Below are 16,022 nucleotides of genomic sequence, written 5' to 3'. Positions count from 1 at the left end.
TAGACATTTGACTAACTGCAACATTGAAAGTGTGCTATGCATGGTACAATGGCCCTGTAGATTGAAATATTCTGATGAATACTTCTACTTGCAGATTCCTCACCTATAGAACAACCCCAGGTGTCCGACTCGATGTCCAACTCGCAGGACTTATGTGGTGCTGGAAGTAACGTCAGACAACGCCACTGCCCGTCCCAGCGCATTGACATTGATTCCCCTTTTTCTGAGCCTTCGATGTGGATCCGGAGCTTCGATTCTCCGAGGGAATTTTTTGTCACAAGAAAATTTCAAAAGGCAGCACCATGTCTTCCCTGAAAAAATCTGGGTGTAAACCATGTAGGGCGTGTGAGACACAGATGTCTCTCACGGGCTCCCATAACATTTGCCTTTGGTGTCTTTAGTCGATCACAACTCCAAGTTGGGCTCCTCATGCCTTTCCATGCATCCAAAAGCTTTCAAGGAACAAGAGATCAAGCTCTCTAAGATCAGGGCTAAGGCTGAAGATTGCTGTCAAAAGCTTTTTCAACATAGTTCCCCATCTCCATCTTCTTTGTCAGGTAAGAAGACATAGGAGAAAGGACAAGAAACACTCCAGAGATAAGACCCATTGTAGCTCTCAATGTCCTACAGGCCTTTCATTCAAGGAGTTGGAACATATTGAGCTGATGCCTTGAGATATTCCGAGCAACTCCTAACTTTCCATGAACCCAGCTTCGGACAGCCTTCCATTCCAGGAACATTTGGCACCACCCCCTCGACCCCAAGAGCCTTCGTAGACACCTTACCCTACGCCTTTTATCTTCTTTAAAGCATCAATGCCATCCAGTGTACCTTCACGTGTAGCAAACTCTATATGTATGCTTTTGTTCATGCCCTTCCAGCCGACACTGCTCAGAGCTGAACCTTCAAATCCATCTAACCACTTTGATCCAGTGCTTTAGTCCTACAACCAATGCAGTGGATGTGCCATTTCTGCATCTACCACTACCTTCCTCAGCACAAGATACCACTCTGTTGGCGCCCCAACCTGACGTCAAGCCCCAGGTCCACTGTAGCATAGTTGCCCAGCGATTGATGAAAGAGGAGGCCTACAGATTTCTGAACAGACTCAGATCCTACATATTATGATCCTTGTGCTGCTCAGGACCAGAAACCTCTTGATCTTCACGGCTTCCTGTTGGCAAGTGGCTTGAATACCTCCCCTGAGCTGGTCACAAATTCCCTGCAGGTCCACTAATACTGGAAGTTGTTTCACTTCACTAAAGGAGGCAGGTTTGGGGTTTACAACTATCTACTACTGAAGCAAATAATAAAGTCCTTACTGAAGTTCTCCTGCTTTCGTCAGCCTTTTCCAAACTTCTTTTCCCCCTTCAATGAGGTATTGCTGGAACGAACCCCTCATGGTGGTGTGGGAGAAGCCCTCCTTTACACCGGTGGTCAACCGGCGTGTGGCCTGCCATTATCACCATGGTCCTGAGATCCAGCCTTTCTTTCCACACACCCATCACTGGAGAATGTAACTACCTAGCCTTCTTGTTCAGGAGCCCAGTTTGATGGTGCCTTTCCCACAAACACTTCGGACCACGAGTCTAAACATCTGGAGACCTGGGGTAAAAGTGTTTTTTCTGCTGGGATATAACCCTCAGGTACTATCTTCTAGCATCTTGTACCCATGCATTAAGGAACATGGCCCAGATAATGCTACCACGTGCTCCAGCAGATGTGAAAAACACCACTTGCAAGAACTCATAGCAAACGGTCAAAATGCATCTCAAACACATCATCAAATCTGAGCTGGACATGGCAGACTCTGTTAGACGAGCCATAGGCACCTCAGTCAACATGAGACGTCATGCTTGGCTACAGACATCCAACTTTTGCTTAGGCGTTCAGTCCAATTAAATAGGCCCCCCATATGATGGAACCCGCCTGTTTGGAGACACAAACTATTCGGCACTGGAGCAATATCAGACCTCCAAATCCATTGTGTGCTCCCTAGGACTAGAGCTCCTAACTCTGAGCAAAGCCTATTAGCTTCTTCGTGAACCTTCAAGGCTTTGGCAGAGGATCCCCCTTATTTTTCCAGACAGTTCCAGCAGGTACTCCAGCAGGAGCCTAACCTGCTCAACAGACAATACACGGGACTACAACGAGAAATGGGGTGCGGATCCACCATGCAACTCTCCTTCTCTTCCCTGTCATCATCCCCCCGCAGATCTAATTGCCTTTCGCAACCCCACACAATGCCTGTGGGAGGGTCGGTGTCTCACTTTCTTCCTACATGGAAAGCCATTACTTCAGACCAGTAGGCCGTTCAAATCATAGAAGAGGGCTACACCCTTCCCTTCCCTTCCTTCAGGTTGCACTCCTCAGCCCACCTCCTCCATCTTTTCCTCCTCCTGAACATTTGGCCATTCTTCAGCAGGAGGTGGCATCTCTCCTCTACAAAGGAACAAAGGAATTAAGTGCCAGAGAATGAAAAATGTCCGGATTGTTACACGTGTTACTTTCTAATATCTCAAAAGGACAGTGGTCTGATTCTGGATTTCATGGGCCTGAACGTCTTCCTCAAAAAGAAAAAGTTAAAGATGCTGTCCCTACTTCAAGTTTTACTGGCGTTGGCACTTCGAGACTGGATGATCTAACTCGACCTTCAGGGTGCACACTTCCACATCCCGATCCTGCTGTCGCATTGGAAGTATTTATGATAGGTTCACCACCAATTGGCAGTACTGCTCTGTGACATTGGCACCTCAACTCTTCATGAAAGTAGTTGCCATCTATCAAAGGTGGTATGGTATCCCTGTTTTCCCATAACTTGACGACTGGTTCCTCAAAGCCAGCTTGCCTGACATGGGGTCATGCCATTGCAGTGGACTGAATCTCTGCAGGAAGATCTGGGCTCTTCGATCAACAAGCCCAAATTTCACCCGTGTCCCTCCGAATGATTTCAGTTCATAGGGTCAGTACTGGACACCATCCTTCTCCATGCCTTTCCTGTCACAAATAATACAGGACATACAGGAGATGGTTCCATCCTTTCAGCAAACTGCGAGAGTTCCAATCCTGATCTACTGGCTTCCTGCATCCTTCTAGTTTTGTATGTATGTTGGCAGACCCTGCCGTGGTGCCTCTGCAGGCAATGGTTCCAGCATAGAGGAAACCTGCGGACTCCATTGTGATCTCCCCCAGCACTGCAGCGACAGTGGCTTGGAAAGGGAAGGAGGTGAGCTGACTTGTGGGATGGCCTTTACTCCCCACTCTGGCTAAGACTACGTGACTGATGCCTCCACTGCTGGATGAAGAGCCCATTTGGAGGATCTGGAGATCAGGTTCCTCTGGGAGAACAGGTATTTTACATCAACCTCCTGGAACTGCATTCAATTTGGCTGGCACTCAAGGCCTTCCTCCCTTCCATCCATAGGTCGGTTCTTCCAGATCTTGATGGACAACACTATTAAGATGTGATACGTGAACAATCGGAGGTGAGTAGGATATCACCTTATTTGCCTGGAAGCATTGAAACTTGTGTTCTTGGCACACCACCAAGGGATTTGTTTCACTACCAAACCTAGATGGGTTTCTGAATGTCAGAGCCCAGAGCCCAGAGCCCACAGCCTGACCAGGTGATATCTTGCAGATCATGAGTAGTGTCTTATATCAGAGGTAGTCCAGGACATCTTTACCCAGAGCGGCACTTCTCAGGTAGACTTACTTGCTTCCTTGGAAAATGTGCAGTGCCAACAGTTCTGTGCCATCTACTATGCATTAAGGGAAGCCTCCAGGGACAAGTATCAGTTGAGGTGGAACTTTCAGCAGTATTACGCGTTTTCCCCATACCCTTGATTCCTTGAGTTCTCAGAAGGAGTTGCCAAGACATTCTAATCTCCCTGGATTGGTAGAGAATGGTGCAGTATGCAGACCTTCTGCGCTTCTCCATTTGTCCCACACTTTGCCTTTCATTCAGACCAAACTTTTTCTTACAGTTGGAGGGACTGATTCTGCATCCCAATCTCCGAAACCTCCTCTTATGTGCTTGGAGATTGAGCGGGGACAACAAAGCTCTTTTCAGCTGTTACAGAAAGTGGTAGACACCATATTATCTGCGAGTCGTTCCTCCGCTAAATCTGCTTATTCTGGCATATGGGGAACTTTTTGTTGCATGGTGTGCGGACAAGGGTGTGGATCCCTTGCAGTTTAAATATTGCAAGTGCTACAATTTGGCACTGTGAAGAAGTCCGCTTTTCTCTCCCTGCCGGATCAGCCATCTCTTTTAAGTTCCCTGCTGTCATGCATTTTCTTAAGGCCCCGGCCAATCTATTTTCACCCACTCCCTTTGTGGTTCCTCTATGAAGCTTAAATATGGTTCTTACCTTTTTTGATGAGGACTCCATTTGAGCTCCTTCATAGTTGTACCCTTCATATGTTTACCCTCAAGAATGTGTTTCTTGTTGCCATCACATCTGCTAGAAGGGTCAGTGAGGTGCAAGCCCTAAGCTGTTGCCCTCCTTTCACTAACGCCTTTCTAGATAAATTGGAGTTCTGAATCTGAGCTGCTTTCCTTCCCAAGGTGGTCACTCCTTTTTATCCTGCCCAATCTATCACCTTTTTCCAATCTTCTACCCTCTCTCTCATCCTACAAAAGAGGAGGAATGTTGGATCCTAGGCAGGCAGTTAATTACTACCAGGATCGCACCAAAGACATTTGATCAAATGACCAACTTTTTGTTGGCAACTGTGGTTCCAAAAAAAGTAAGGCGGTACAGAAGAGGACTCTGTTTCAACGGAGTATCCTCTGCATCAAGACTAGCTATTCCTTAACCAAGAAGGACCCTCCAGAGGGGATCAGAGCTCATTCCATCGTCGCTTAACAAACCACTTCTGCACATGCTCGAGGTTTTCCGATTGCAGACACCCGTAAGGTAGCGATGTGGCTTTATTGCACACTCTGGTGAAGCATTACTGCCTAGATGCAGAGGTGCATAGGGATAAACACTTTGCCAGGTCTGTCCTGCGAGATTCCCTGATCTGATCACCTATCAACCCTCCTCCTGGGCTCTGTATTGCTGTGAAATCTATTTGATAGGTGAGGAACCTGCAGATAGAACTATCCATCTCAAGAAAAAGTTACTTACCTGTGATATTGATCGATCTGGTGGATATTCTACCTGCAGATTCCTCACCAACATGCCCGCTTTGCCATTTGATGAATGACTTACAGGAAAAGTTAATAAGATCCCATCTTACATTATTTTGGTACTGCAACACTTCATTGATGTCAGTTTGCCATCTCGCCGCAAGCACTTTGGAAAACGGTGAGAAACTGTTGTCAATACACTGGGGAGGGCACATTATGGCCTCGGTAGTGTCATCTGATGTCACTTCTGTTGCCATCTGAGTCCAGTGCCCTCTATCTGCGGCATTGTTGTTTTTAAGTTTCAGAACCAGTCTGACGCCTAGGGTTGTTCTACAGGTGAGGAAGCTGCAGGTAGATAGAGTGTCCTCCAGAGAGATTGTTACTGCCAGTAAGTAACTTGTCCTATTAATATGACACCTTGAAATGTGAAGACCTGTGTCATGGAACACCTAATGAAGATGATATTATGTGGACCATCATTGACAGACAGCATATGTCCGTACCACAGGACGTCACCAGAACACTTCCTGTATAAAAACAGTGAGGGTCAACAAATAGACAGCTCTAAGAGGTTTCACTTCTGAAATTCCTTGGCCATGTCTGGGTCCTGTATAATGGATCATGTTTTATATTTCAATAGAAAACGACATCATGAATATGAAGTTTTATCATGCAGATATTCATTTGTTCTAATCATTAAGTGATAAACACCGTGGACTAAGGGTTCTCCTGCCATGCATTTAGATTATAGCAGACCTCTATAAACACAACAACAGCCGTGGCTACCCTTTTTTATTTGAGACGATAAAAGATTTTCAGCCTTGATCTATGTTTACATAATTCAGTTGCCTTTTGTTTACCAATACTTTAACTTTTAAACTTTATTTGATTATTACAAAATAATCATAAAAGCACAAAAAGTAAATAAAACGTAGCAGAAATATAACAATGTACATTTTTAAAAAGATTTGACATTTGATAATGCTACATCTTAAATACAGAATAATAAAAGCAATTAAAATAAGACAGCTCTTAAGCATCCTGTTAAAACAGCAAAGACGTGCGGCGACAAATTCCTGATTTAAAAAACAGACAAACTCTGTTACACACAGACTTTATCATATTCCTACATGGTGTTTTTTGCATGATTTACATCCCAAATATTTTACGGCTCTTGGCTCGGATCTCCACCTTAATGTGCTGGCTCTCCCATTTCTAGCATCCGGTAGAAGGACATTCCATTGTTTGGCCACTGTTAGGAGGCTGCCCAGTGGGGTTCTGGCTGTGGGAATGCATTCAGAGTCAAATCCCTGCCTTACAGAATCTGAAGTGATCTTCTCTCTTTGCAGGAAAAAGGTTTCACAGGAAAGAACACTGAGGAGCAGCCAAGGCAAGCAGAGCCAAACTCGAGCGAGCAGAAATCGTCAAGCGTCGGGCATTTTGTAGGCCTCACGGCAGAAACGGTAGGATGGTTGAAAATGTGAACAAACATAAAAAAACAACGGCGATGCACACGGCAGTCACTTCTTATATACAGTATCAAAGTATGGAACAACTGAATGACTGCCATACATCTGTCAAGAAAAAAATAATCTTGTTGCATGCTCCACCCATTTCCAAAAATCGTCTCAATAAGCAGACCTCTTTCTTATAGTAAAATATATATTTAATTTTTAATTTACATTCGCTACTGACATATGCATGGTTGAACTTTGGGATCTTCCCTTAAACTACAGTGATCAGGTTCCTTATTGTGGGTGTGCTGCAGTAAAAAAAAATGGTTTTACACCGACAAGAGAATTCCAAACAACTGTTTCCTTATTTAAAAAAAAGTAATAAGCAACCTTAATGTTAACATCCTTTTAGTTGCCAATGTAACATTTACAATGTAACCACATGTTTGTGCATTGCACTGGTCGTACTTCTGAAGCTGTTGTGGTTCTTGCAGCAAGCACAGCCAAATATTATTCACTCTGAGCTTTAGCAATTTGTACAGTCAAGCAGCCCACTGCAGGCTTGGTTACCCACACTTTTTCGCTTCACCCTGCCCTGTAGCTCATCAGTTAAACCGTCATACGTAATATAACCGGTATTTAAAAAGCATATCGACACCCGTAGGGGCATCTCGACACTAAGTAACATATTCTACTATATACATCTGCTTGCGAAGACTATTCAGCACCACTTTGGTCACCCCTAAAGTCTTGTTCCATGGAGCGGCCTGTGTAACTAACTGCAGGACAAAATGTACAAGTTACTTACATTCGGTAACAATATATCTGGTGGAGACATATTCTAGTTGCAGATTCCTTACCTTTGAATTGTCCCAGGCGTCAGTCTGGATCTGGAGATTTTTCTTCAAGCAGTACCTCTGTGTGCCGCCAGGTGGCGTCGGTCGACTCCGCAGGCAACGTTGGCGTCGTGTTCACTGTGATGATGTCACGGTCGTATATAGGCGCCACCCCGGCACGCTGACGTGTGTTGCTTTTCACGACTTTCCACGCCAGTAGTACGGAGCCATGAAGCACACAGAGTGGTGTGCCAAAGCTAGGGCCCTTAATGGGAAGTTCCTGTCCCTAGAAATCAGTTTGCAGTGGGGGAGGATGGGCGGGTCGGTAAGGAATCTACAACTAGAATATGTCTCTACCAGATATATCGTTACCAAAGGTAAGTAACTTGTACAACTGATAGAGACTTCTAGTTGCAGATTCCTTACCTTTGAATAGATACCCGAGAAATACATTCCCGGTGGTGGGCTGCGAACTAAGATCACACCAAGAAGTCCTGCAGGACCGAACGACCAAAGCAGCCGTTCCTTCTGACCTGACTGTCCAGGCAGTAGTGGTTGGTAAAAGTCTCCAGAGATACCCACGTCACTGCCTGACAGATGTCCAGGACTGGAACGCCCCGTGCTAGCGCTGGGGTAGCAGCAGTAGCTCTGGTGGAGTGAGCACGCAAACCTTCAGAAGGTTGCTTCTTTGCCAAAGCTTAGCACATTTTGATGCATAGGAGCACTCATCAAGAAATGGTCCTCTTCTGCACCACCTTACCCTTCTTCGCACCCACATATCCCACAAAGAGTTGATCATCCACCGGAAGTCTTTGGTACAATCAAGGTAGAACGCCAATGCTCTTTTAGGGTCCAGATGGTGGAGTCTCTCCTCTTCGTGAGAGGGATGGGGGGGTGGATAAAAGGTAGGCAAGGTGATGGACTGTCCGACATGGAAGGGTATAGCTACTTTTGGTAGGAAAGAAGCCCTTGTGCAAAGTACCATTTTGTCAGGGTGTATTGCCAGGAAAGGTGGCTTAGATGACAGCCTGGAGCTCACTTACTTTGCGGGCAGAAGTAATGGCAACTAAAAAGACAGTCTTGATGGTTAAGAGCCGTAAAGGGCAGTTGTGTGGCAGCTCAAACGGGGCACACATAAGGTATGTTAATACCAGGTTTAGATCACATTGGGGGATGATGAATGGGATAGGAGGAAAGAGATGTGTGTGGCCTTTAAGAAACCTCCCAACAATAAAAGATTTAAATAAGGAAGGCTGATCTGATAACCTCCAGAAAGCAGAGATAGCTGAAAGATATCCCTTAGGAGTGCCCAGGGTGGAGCCCTGCTGGGCAAGGGAAAGAATAAAGAGGAGGACTTGAGAAAGAGGAGCAGATAGAGGATCCATGCCACAAATTTCTTACAAAGACTGGCGTATATGGTTTTGGTTGAGGGACACATGGCTGCCAAGATAAAGTTACAGACTTCAGGTGGCAGGTCAAAAGACATCAACTGTTGCTGCTCAATCTCCAAGCAAAGGGGGCAGACTGTGGACAGGTTCAGATGGAGAACCCTCCCCGGCTTCTGCGACAGAAGATCTTCCCGAAGAGGCAGTCTGATCAGAGGAGCTATGGCCATGCTCAACAGCTCAGGATACCAGACTCTTCGTGCCCAGTCCGGAGCCACCAGTAAAACTTGGGCCCAGTCTTACCTGATCTTCTTCAGAACTCTGGGCAGAAGTAGTATAGGCGGAAAGGCATACAGGAGGCCTGAATTCCACTTGTGACGAAAAGTGTTGCCTTGGAAATTCCAACGTACAAAACAGCTGACATTGCGCATTTTCTACTGAGACACACAAGTCTAACCAAAGTTCTCCCCACTGAAGGAAAATACCTTGCGCGACCTCTGGATGGAGATGCCATTCGTGATCGACCACGTATCGTTTGTCTGAGTTTGTCTGTTCTGGCATTCAAGGAGCCCACCAGGTCTGTCCTGCCCTGACGTTCCAGCCAAGTCCAGAGGCAAAGAGCCTCTTGACGAATGGTCTATGACCCCACTCTGCCTTGTTTGTTGCAGTACCACATGGCAGTGGTGTTGTCTGTGAACACTTGCACTGCTTTCCCCTTGAGAGCGGGAAGAAATGCTTTTAATGCTAGTCTAATCGTTCAGAGCTCCAGATGATTGATATGGAGCCCGGTTTCTGCCGGAGACCAAAGGCCTCTGATCTCCGCCTCTCCCATGTTGCCGCCCCATCCCAGGAGTGATGCATCTGTCATGACTGTAAGATCTGGTCGGGGAAAGGAGAGGTATTTGCCTTTGACCCGGTCCTGATTTGTTAACCACCTCTGCAGGTCTCTTGCAGTTCCTTCCGAGATCTGGATCTTGTCAGAGAGACTCCCCTGATGCTGCGCCCACTGGAACTTCAGGTCCCACTGAAGAGCCCGCATATCCCATCTGGCATTTTGAACTAGAAGGATGCAGGAGGCAATGAGGCCCAGCAGCCTCAGAGTCATTCTCACTGAAATCTAGGATAGAGGCTGAAACATCGGTATCATAGCCCGAATATCCTGGACTTGCTTTTCGGGAGGATATGCCCGAAACTGCACTGTATCCAGAACAGCTCCTATGAAATGGAGCGTCTGAGAAGGAGTCAGGCGTGACTTCGACACGTTGATAGTGAACCCCAGCGAATGCAAAAGGTTCGCCGTAGTCTGGAGGTGGGAGACGACTGGCTGGGGCGAGTTTGCCTTCAACAGCCAATCGTCAAGGTAGGGGAACACTGGGACCCCTAACCTGCGCAGATGAGCTGTCACCGATACCATCACTTTCGTGAACACAAGAGAGGCACTGGTAAGGCGTAAAGGGAGCATGGTAAACCTGAAAGTGCTTGTGACCTACCACGAATAGTAGGTAACTTCTGTGGGCTGGCAAGACAGGAATGGGGAAGTATGCGTCTTGCAAGTCTAACGCTACCATCCAGTCTCCGGGATCCAGGGCAGATAGGACCTGAGCCACTGTCAACATTTTGAACTTCTCCTTTTCGAGGAAGAGGTTGAGGGACCAAAGATCTAATATAGGACAAAGACTCATGTCTTTTTTTGGCACCAGAAAGTAGCGGGAATAGCAACCACAACCTACTTCTGGCAACGGAACCCTCTCTATATCTCCTTTGGCCAAAAGGGCTTGGACTCTTCGCGGCGAAGCGCCATATGATCCTCCGATATGCGACTGTATAAAGTTGGCTTGGCTGGAGGAGGTGTCTCAAAGGGGAGGGAGTAGCCCCTTCAGACAATCTGGAGAACCCACCTGTCTGAGGTACTGGATTGCCATTGGGGCAGGTGATGGCGAATCCTGCCGCCAGCTGGTTCCTGGTGTCCCTACTGACTAGGAAGGTTTTGAGGCTGAAGCAGGGGCTGAGGTGGACTGGGCGACCCGCTGACTCCCTGATCCCCAGGGGCATTGGGATATTGCATCTGCGGCCGCGCAGGGGCTGTACAGCAAGCGCGGGTCGATGGCCTGGGGCGAAAGGATGTGGTTGGGTTCCCCTTCAGTAGCCACGAAAGGGGTGAAAGACAGACTGCTGGGGTCTAGGAGCATGCTTGTGGGCAAGGGACCGGGCCGTGGCTCGGGAATCCTTGAACCTCCAAAGAGACGTGTGCCATCAAGGATTGCTGGATATCCCCTGAGAAGCCAGATGTCCTCAGCCAGGCGTGGCGTCTCAATGCCACGGTCGATGCAACCGATCTGCCTAGGGAGTCGGTCCTATCCAGTACACAACGAATCATGAACTTCGCTGCATCCCTCCCATCTGGTAAGGCTTAGGAAAGGATAGTCCGGGCCTCCCCTGGAACTCTAGGCAGCACTTGCGTGATTGTATCCCAGAGAGTATGGGAATAGCGACCAAAAAGGCATGCAGTGTTCACGGACCGCAGCTCAAGACTGTTGGAAGAAAACAACTTCTTTCATGGTGTTCAATGTTTTAGATTCCCTATCCGGGGGTGCGGCAGGGAATGCGCCAAATGAAGAGGAAGTCCAGATGACAAGGCTCTCAGGCGTGGGGTGTTGGGTGAGGAATTTTGGGTCTGATGGTGCAGGCCGATGGCAGCGGGTAATCGTCCTATTCACAGGAGACCCTGTGCTGGGTCTGGACCAAGTACCCAAAAGGACGTCAGTCAGTGCCTCATTAAAGGGAAGAAGGAGTTCTGATGAGGAAGACCCTGGCTGAAGCACGTCGGTTAGGATATTAGGCCTAATCTCCACAGAAGGTAGCTAGCATCTCCCAAATCCTACACCCAGTCCATTTGGGGGTCAAGCTGGTATTCTAAAGGGCCCAGCATCCTCTCCAAACTCTCACCGTATTCATACCCATAAGCATAAGGGTCTGGTCAACCCTGGACCCAGGAGAGCCCATAGAGAACGGAATCGGCATCGAGCGACGTTGTTCCGCCTCTGGGTCGTTGGGTATGAGAATGGGATTGATGTTGATTGTGGGCCCAACCGACGTCTGAAGTGTCGACCTCTGACCCGAGGCCGGGGAAGGTCACTGTGGCATGACCAGCATCAGGACAGATCCGCGATTGATTCCGGAGGAGCCCTCTGGAGCCGCGGTGGAAGCCGACAACTTTGAACCTGAGGGGGCCCCCACCAACTCACCTGTGCCCGAGGGCGCCGAAGGTGGTTGGTCTGCCCAAAAATGAGGCGCATTGCAGCATAAAACTCTTGGAGCTGAGCAGGGGTGGCTCCGTCTCCCAGGAAGTCGTGAATGTCCAGGGGACAAAGAGTGGTGGTTACTCCACGGCTGGTCTCAAGACCTTCCTCTCAATCGAGACCGTGAGCACTGTGGAGTTGAGTGTCGGGCCGACATGAGCTTTAGGGACCCGCTCCCTCAAAGCTTACGGGTTCACGGCCTGACACTCTGAGCACAATGTAGGGTCGTGATTGCGCTCCAGGCACCAAAGACACACGAGGTGCTGATCCGCCACCGACATCATTCGGTGACAGGAGTCGCAGGGCTTGAAACTTGTCTTGCGAGACATCTGTTGATGCATCCACAACCTCGTCAAAAAGAATTCGACAAAAGTGTTGTTGTAGTCAAAAAGTGACTGATGTAGCTCTCTCCAGATCTGCGCAAATGGTGGCTCGGAAATAAAATAACTGATGTCAGCGCGCCGGGGTGGTGCTTATATACGATCGGGACGCCATCACGGTGAACTCTACGCCAACAACTCCGGCAGCAACGACTGACTCCACCTGATGGCACGCAGAGGTACTGCTCGAAGAAAAATCTCAAGATCCAGACTGACGCCTGGAGAAATTCAAAGGTAACGAATCAGCAACTAGAAGTCTCTACCAGATATGTCTGATCATCGTACATCAACTCTGAGAGAACTGCAGCGGCTCCCTTTTCGAGCATTAATGCAACTTAAATGTTTCATCTTTAATTCAGTCCATTTCGAGAAACCCTAAAGTCTTGCCAGAAACCGCAAGTCTCTGACCCATTGATATCCAAGTGCTGTGGAGAACTGAAATCCAGAAAGTGCCACAAAGAAAGGAGCAAGCCTTCTTGGTGAGTGCAACCCATGCCTGGAACAAATAGCCCCTTGGCCCTCGCTCTCCTCCTCCATGCCCACCTCAGAAAGCACTGCAAACCCCCTTTTAATCCAGATCTTGCACCATAGTAAGAGATCAACTCCAGACTCACTTCTGACTAAGATCTGTCTATGTACATATGCAACTCCAATTTGGTTATTTTAAGTCATGTACAATAAAAAAGAATGCATGTTGTTTTATGACAGAGCACAGATGCTTCGTATTTAATATTTATAAAACTGGACCTCTAATCCCAGTATAACAGTGCGTTGCCCCTTCAGAGAATGTTCATTATATTACATTCTAGACAAAGTGCACTAAAGATCATTGAGAAAGCATTTTCACGAACACCTTCTCTGTAGTGACGGCCCAGTGTTAAGTTTGTGCAAACTACCTGCACACATGTATGTAGGATCATTTAAAACGCACAGTTTCCTGCGAAGGGCATGCGGATCTTACATTCCAACGAACACATACCTTTTCTTTACTTTTCCCCCTCCTCAAATATCCAGTCCAAGTCAAAGTGCTAATAGATGTCCCTTTCTTCTTTCTTTGTGCTGAAAAATATACTTGCTGAACTGAATGTGCCAAAAATAAAAGTTTGAATGTAGCATGTGAAGTTATTTTAATTTGTCCATTTGAAGTCTCGAAGCTGGTCTAAAAAATAATTGCTAGCTGACGCAAGATCGTCGTGGGAGATGTTGGTAGGGAGGGGGAAAAGCAGGAGGAATTAGAAGCAGAACTTAAGTACACAGCCCGCAGGCTATTGGTGGAAAGCTTCCCTAAATAGACTGCCAAGTGTGGTTAATAACAAGTAGTTGGCACAGCTTGTTTCAACAATCATGGCAGCCTGGAAATCTGCAGCCTGTAATGCCCAAACATTAGAAGAAGCAATGCGTCTGGCTTCCTATAGATGTACGAGTTCACTGTAGTGCTGAGATGGCCGCATTTTAGCCTGTGATATGTTTTAATGCACCAATAGACAACGTCCATGTGCACATAAAGAATACTCTAATACATGTGCAGAATGCAAATTACAAGAACAAATGCACCTGCAGACACCGATGAATGGCGGTAGGAAGCATCAGTGGATTTAGGACTTTGTGGTTGTATGCAAGCTTTAATATATGGTTAGATGGACGTAAATATTAATACTTAACTTGACAAAGGAGGGTTCACCTTAATCCATAATGTTTCCTTCATTTTAAAGGGATCAGTTTGTGGGGTCCTAACATAGAATCAGATTAATAGCAGGTCCACACACAGGTGAATTAGTGGGATCCTGGCAGATCTTCGTAGGATCCTTACCCAAAGAACCACGCATGGCATGGTTCATTATCAGATCCTCAACCACTACACCTAATGTGGGTGAGTGGGATCAACAGTTTGTAAGTGGAGCTCTTATTTGTGAATAAGAGCTTAAGATGTGAATTTAAATTGCCTCCTAGATACTAACGCCATTTTATTATTAGGGTCCTTTTGCAGAGTTAACAACAAGGAGATCTAATTGGGTGTTATGGCCAGTAACATCATTGGGTCGACATGTTTCTGCCTTCAGAGTGCCACTCAGGGTCAACAGGCTGTCTTCTGGATCAAAAAGGAGCTTTTTTAATTATTTTTAAAACACTATACTTATTGAGAGGCACTACCAACGTTTCAACAATTATAGTGAACATATAACATGAAACATACAGACCATAAAGGACCTTTCTGATGGATACAACTACCTGTGGATTCCTCACCTCATGAATACTCCCATGGCGCCAGCATTCTACGGAAATCTTCTTACTAGTCTCTGCACGTCGACGAGGACGTCACTGTCTCGCACGCGACGCCGTCTGACGTCATACAGGCAATAAGAGGTCCTCGACGACGTGCGGACGTCAGTTCCCTTTTTTCCGTGCATTCGAAACGGTTATCTTCGAGGGAGCAACTGTTACTCTTGCGGTTACAGTGTATATCTTGCTGCGTACTCTTTCTCTGTGGAAATAATGTCGCAGAGAAAGTCTGGATTTAAGCCTTGTCGTGAGTGTGGAGGCAAGATGTCGGTGACGGATCCTCATTCCGATTGCCTTTGGTGTTTGAGCTCCGACCACGACGTCTCGACTTGTGATTCGTGTCAGCACATGAATCCAAAGGCCATTAAAGAACGCGAGGCGAAGCTGTTTATGGCCAAGTCAAAGGAGAAGCATCACAAGAAAAAGTCTTCTCCAAGACATCGGCGTCATCGAGACTCCCGGCGCCGTAGAGAATCTCGGCGTCATTCAAGGGAGGCTCGTTCCAGGTCTCCGGATCGGCGCCGGAGGACATGGGAGGTCAGCCCCACGGTGACGCCGCATCCTTCGACGCCGTTGCTCTCTCCGACGTCTCCAACTTCGCCTGGACAGGCGTCGGTGATTGAGGTATTGGAGCCTCAGGTGTTTTCTCCGGCGCAGACGCCGAGGCCGGCGTCGGGGTCGCCTCCTAGTCAGGCACCCCAGTATCCGGCTTTTCCCACCCCTGGAGCCGATAGTTCCGCATTCTTGAATGCGATGTATGCCATCTTCCAACAGATGGCTCCAGGGGGTGCTCCGGCTGGGCCTTTGGCCTTTTCTTTGGGTGATCCTGCGCCTCTTCGGCCGGCACCCTTTATGCCCTTTCTCCCGTTTGGGAACGTGGGCTCGGCGCCAGTGTCGGCGCCGGTGGCCGCTCCGATGGCTTCGGAGGGATTGGCCCCAGGGATTTCCATCCCGTCGACGTCGAGATTTCGGCCTGTGACTCCGGTGGGTCCATCCGTTTCATCTGCTCTTCAGTCGGCGCCGAAGTTACCTGTGGCGCCGGAGGCGGCGTCGGTGGCTTCGGAAGATCGGCGCCGATCTCCGACTTCGGCGGAGGTGTTGTCGACTCCGCGGATTGAGCAACGACTGCATTCAAGGAGGCGTGCTCTCCGGGTACTAGAGGAGCAGGAGTACCAACGAGCCCTAGAGGAAGGAGAGCTAGAGGACTCGGGTGATGGGCTGCGTGGACTGGAGTCGGCCAGTGGGCTGGAC

At 47.8% G+C, this 16,022-nt stretch overlaps 1 protein-coding gene across 1 annotated transcript in view; it reads left to right on the top strand.

The window, feature by feature from the left end:
• Window positions 1–16,022, top strand: part of EDN3 (endothelin 3) — a 306,240-nt gene that overhangs the window by 268,154 nt on the left and 22,064 nt on the right. Inside the window, exon 4 of the mRNA XM_069243422.1 lies at window positions 6,487–6,600. Within this exon, the coding sequence (XP_069099523.1) occupies window positions 6,487–6,583 (97 nt within the window). The 3' untranslated portion in view covers window positions 6,584–6,600. The remainder of the gene's footprint in view (window positions 1–6,486; window positions 6,601–16,022) is intronic.

The sequence above is a fragment of the Pleurodeles waltl genome, chromosome 7 (assembly GCF_031143425.1).
Source record: "Pleurodeles waltl isolate 20211129_DDA chromosome 7, aPleWal1.hap1.20221129, whole genome shotgun sequence".
In the NCBI taxonomy this organism is placed as follows: domain Eukaryota; kingdom Metazoa; phylum Chordata; class Amphibia; order Caudata; family Salamandridae; genus Pleurodeles; species Pleurodeles waltl.
Note: the sequence above shows the minus strand (reverse complement) of the source record. Positions and strands in the feature narration are given on the sequence as shown.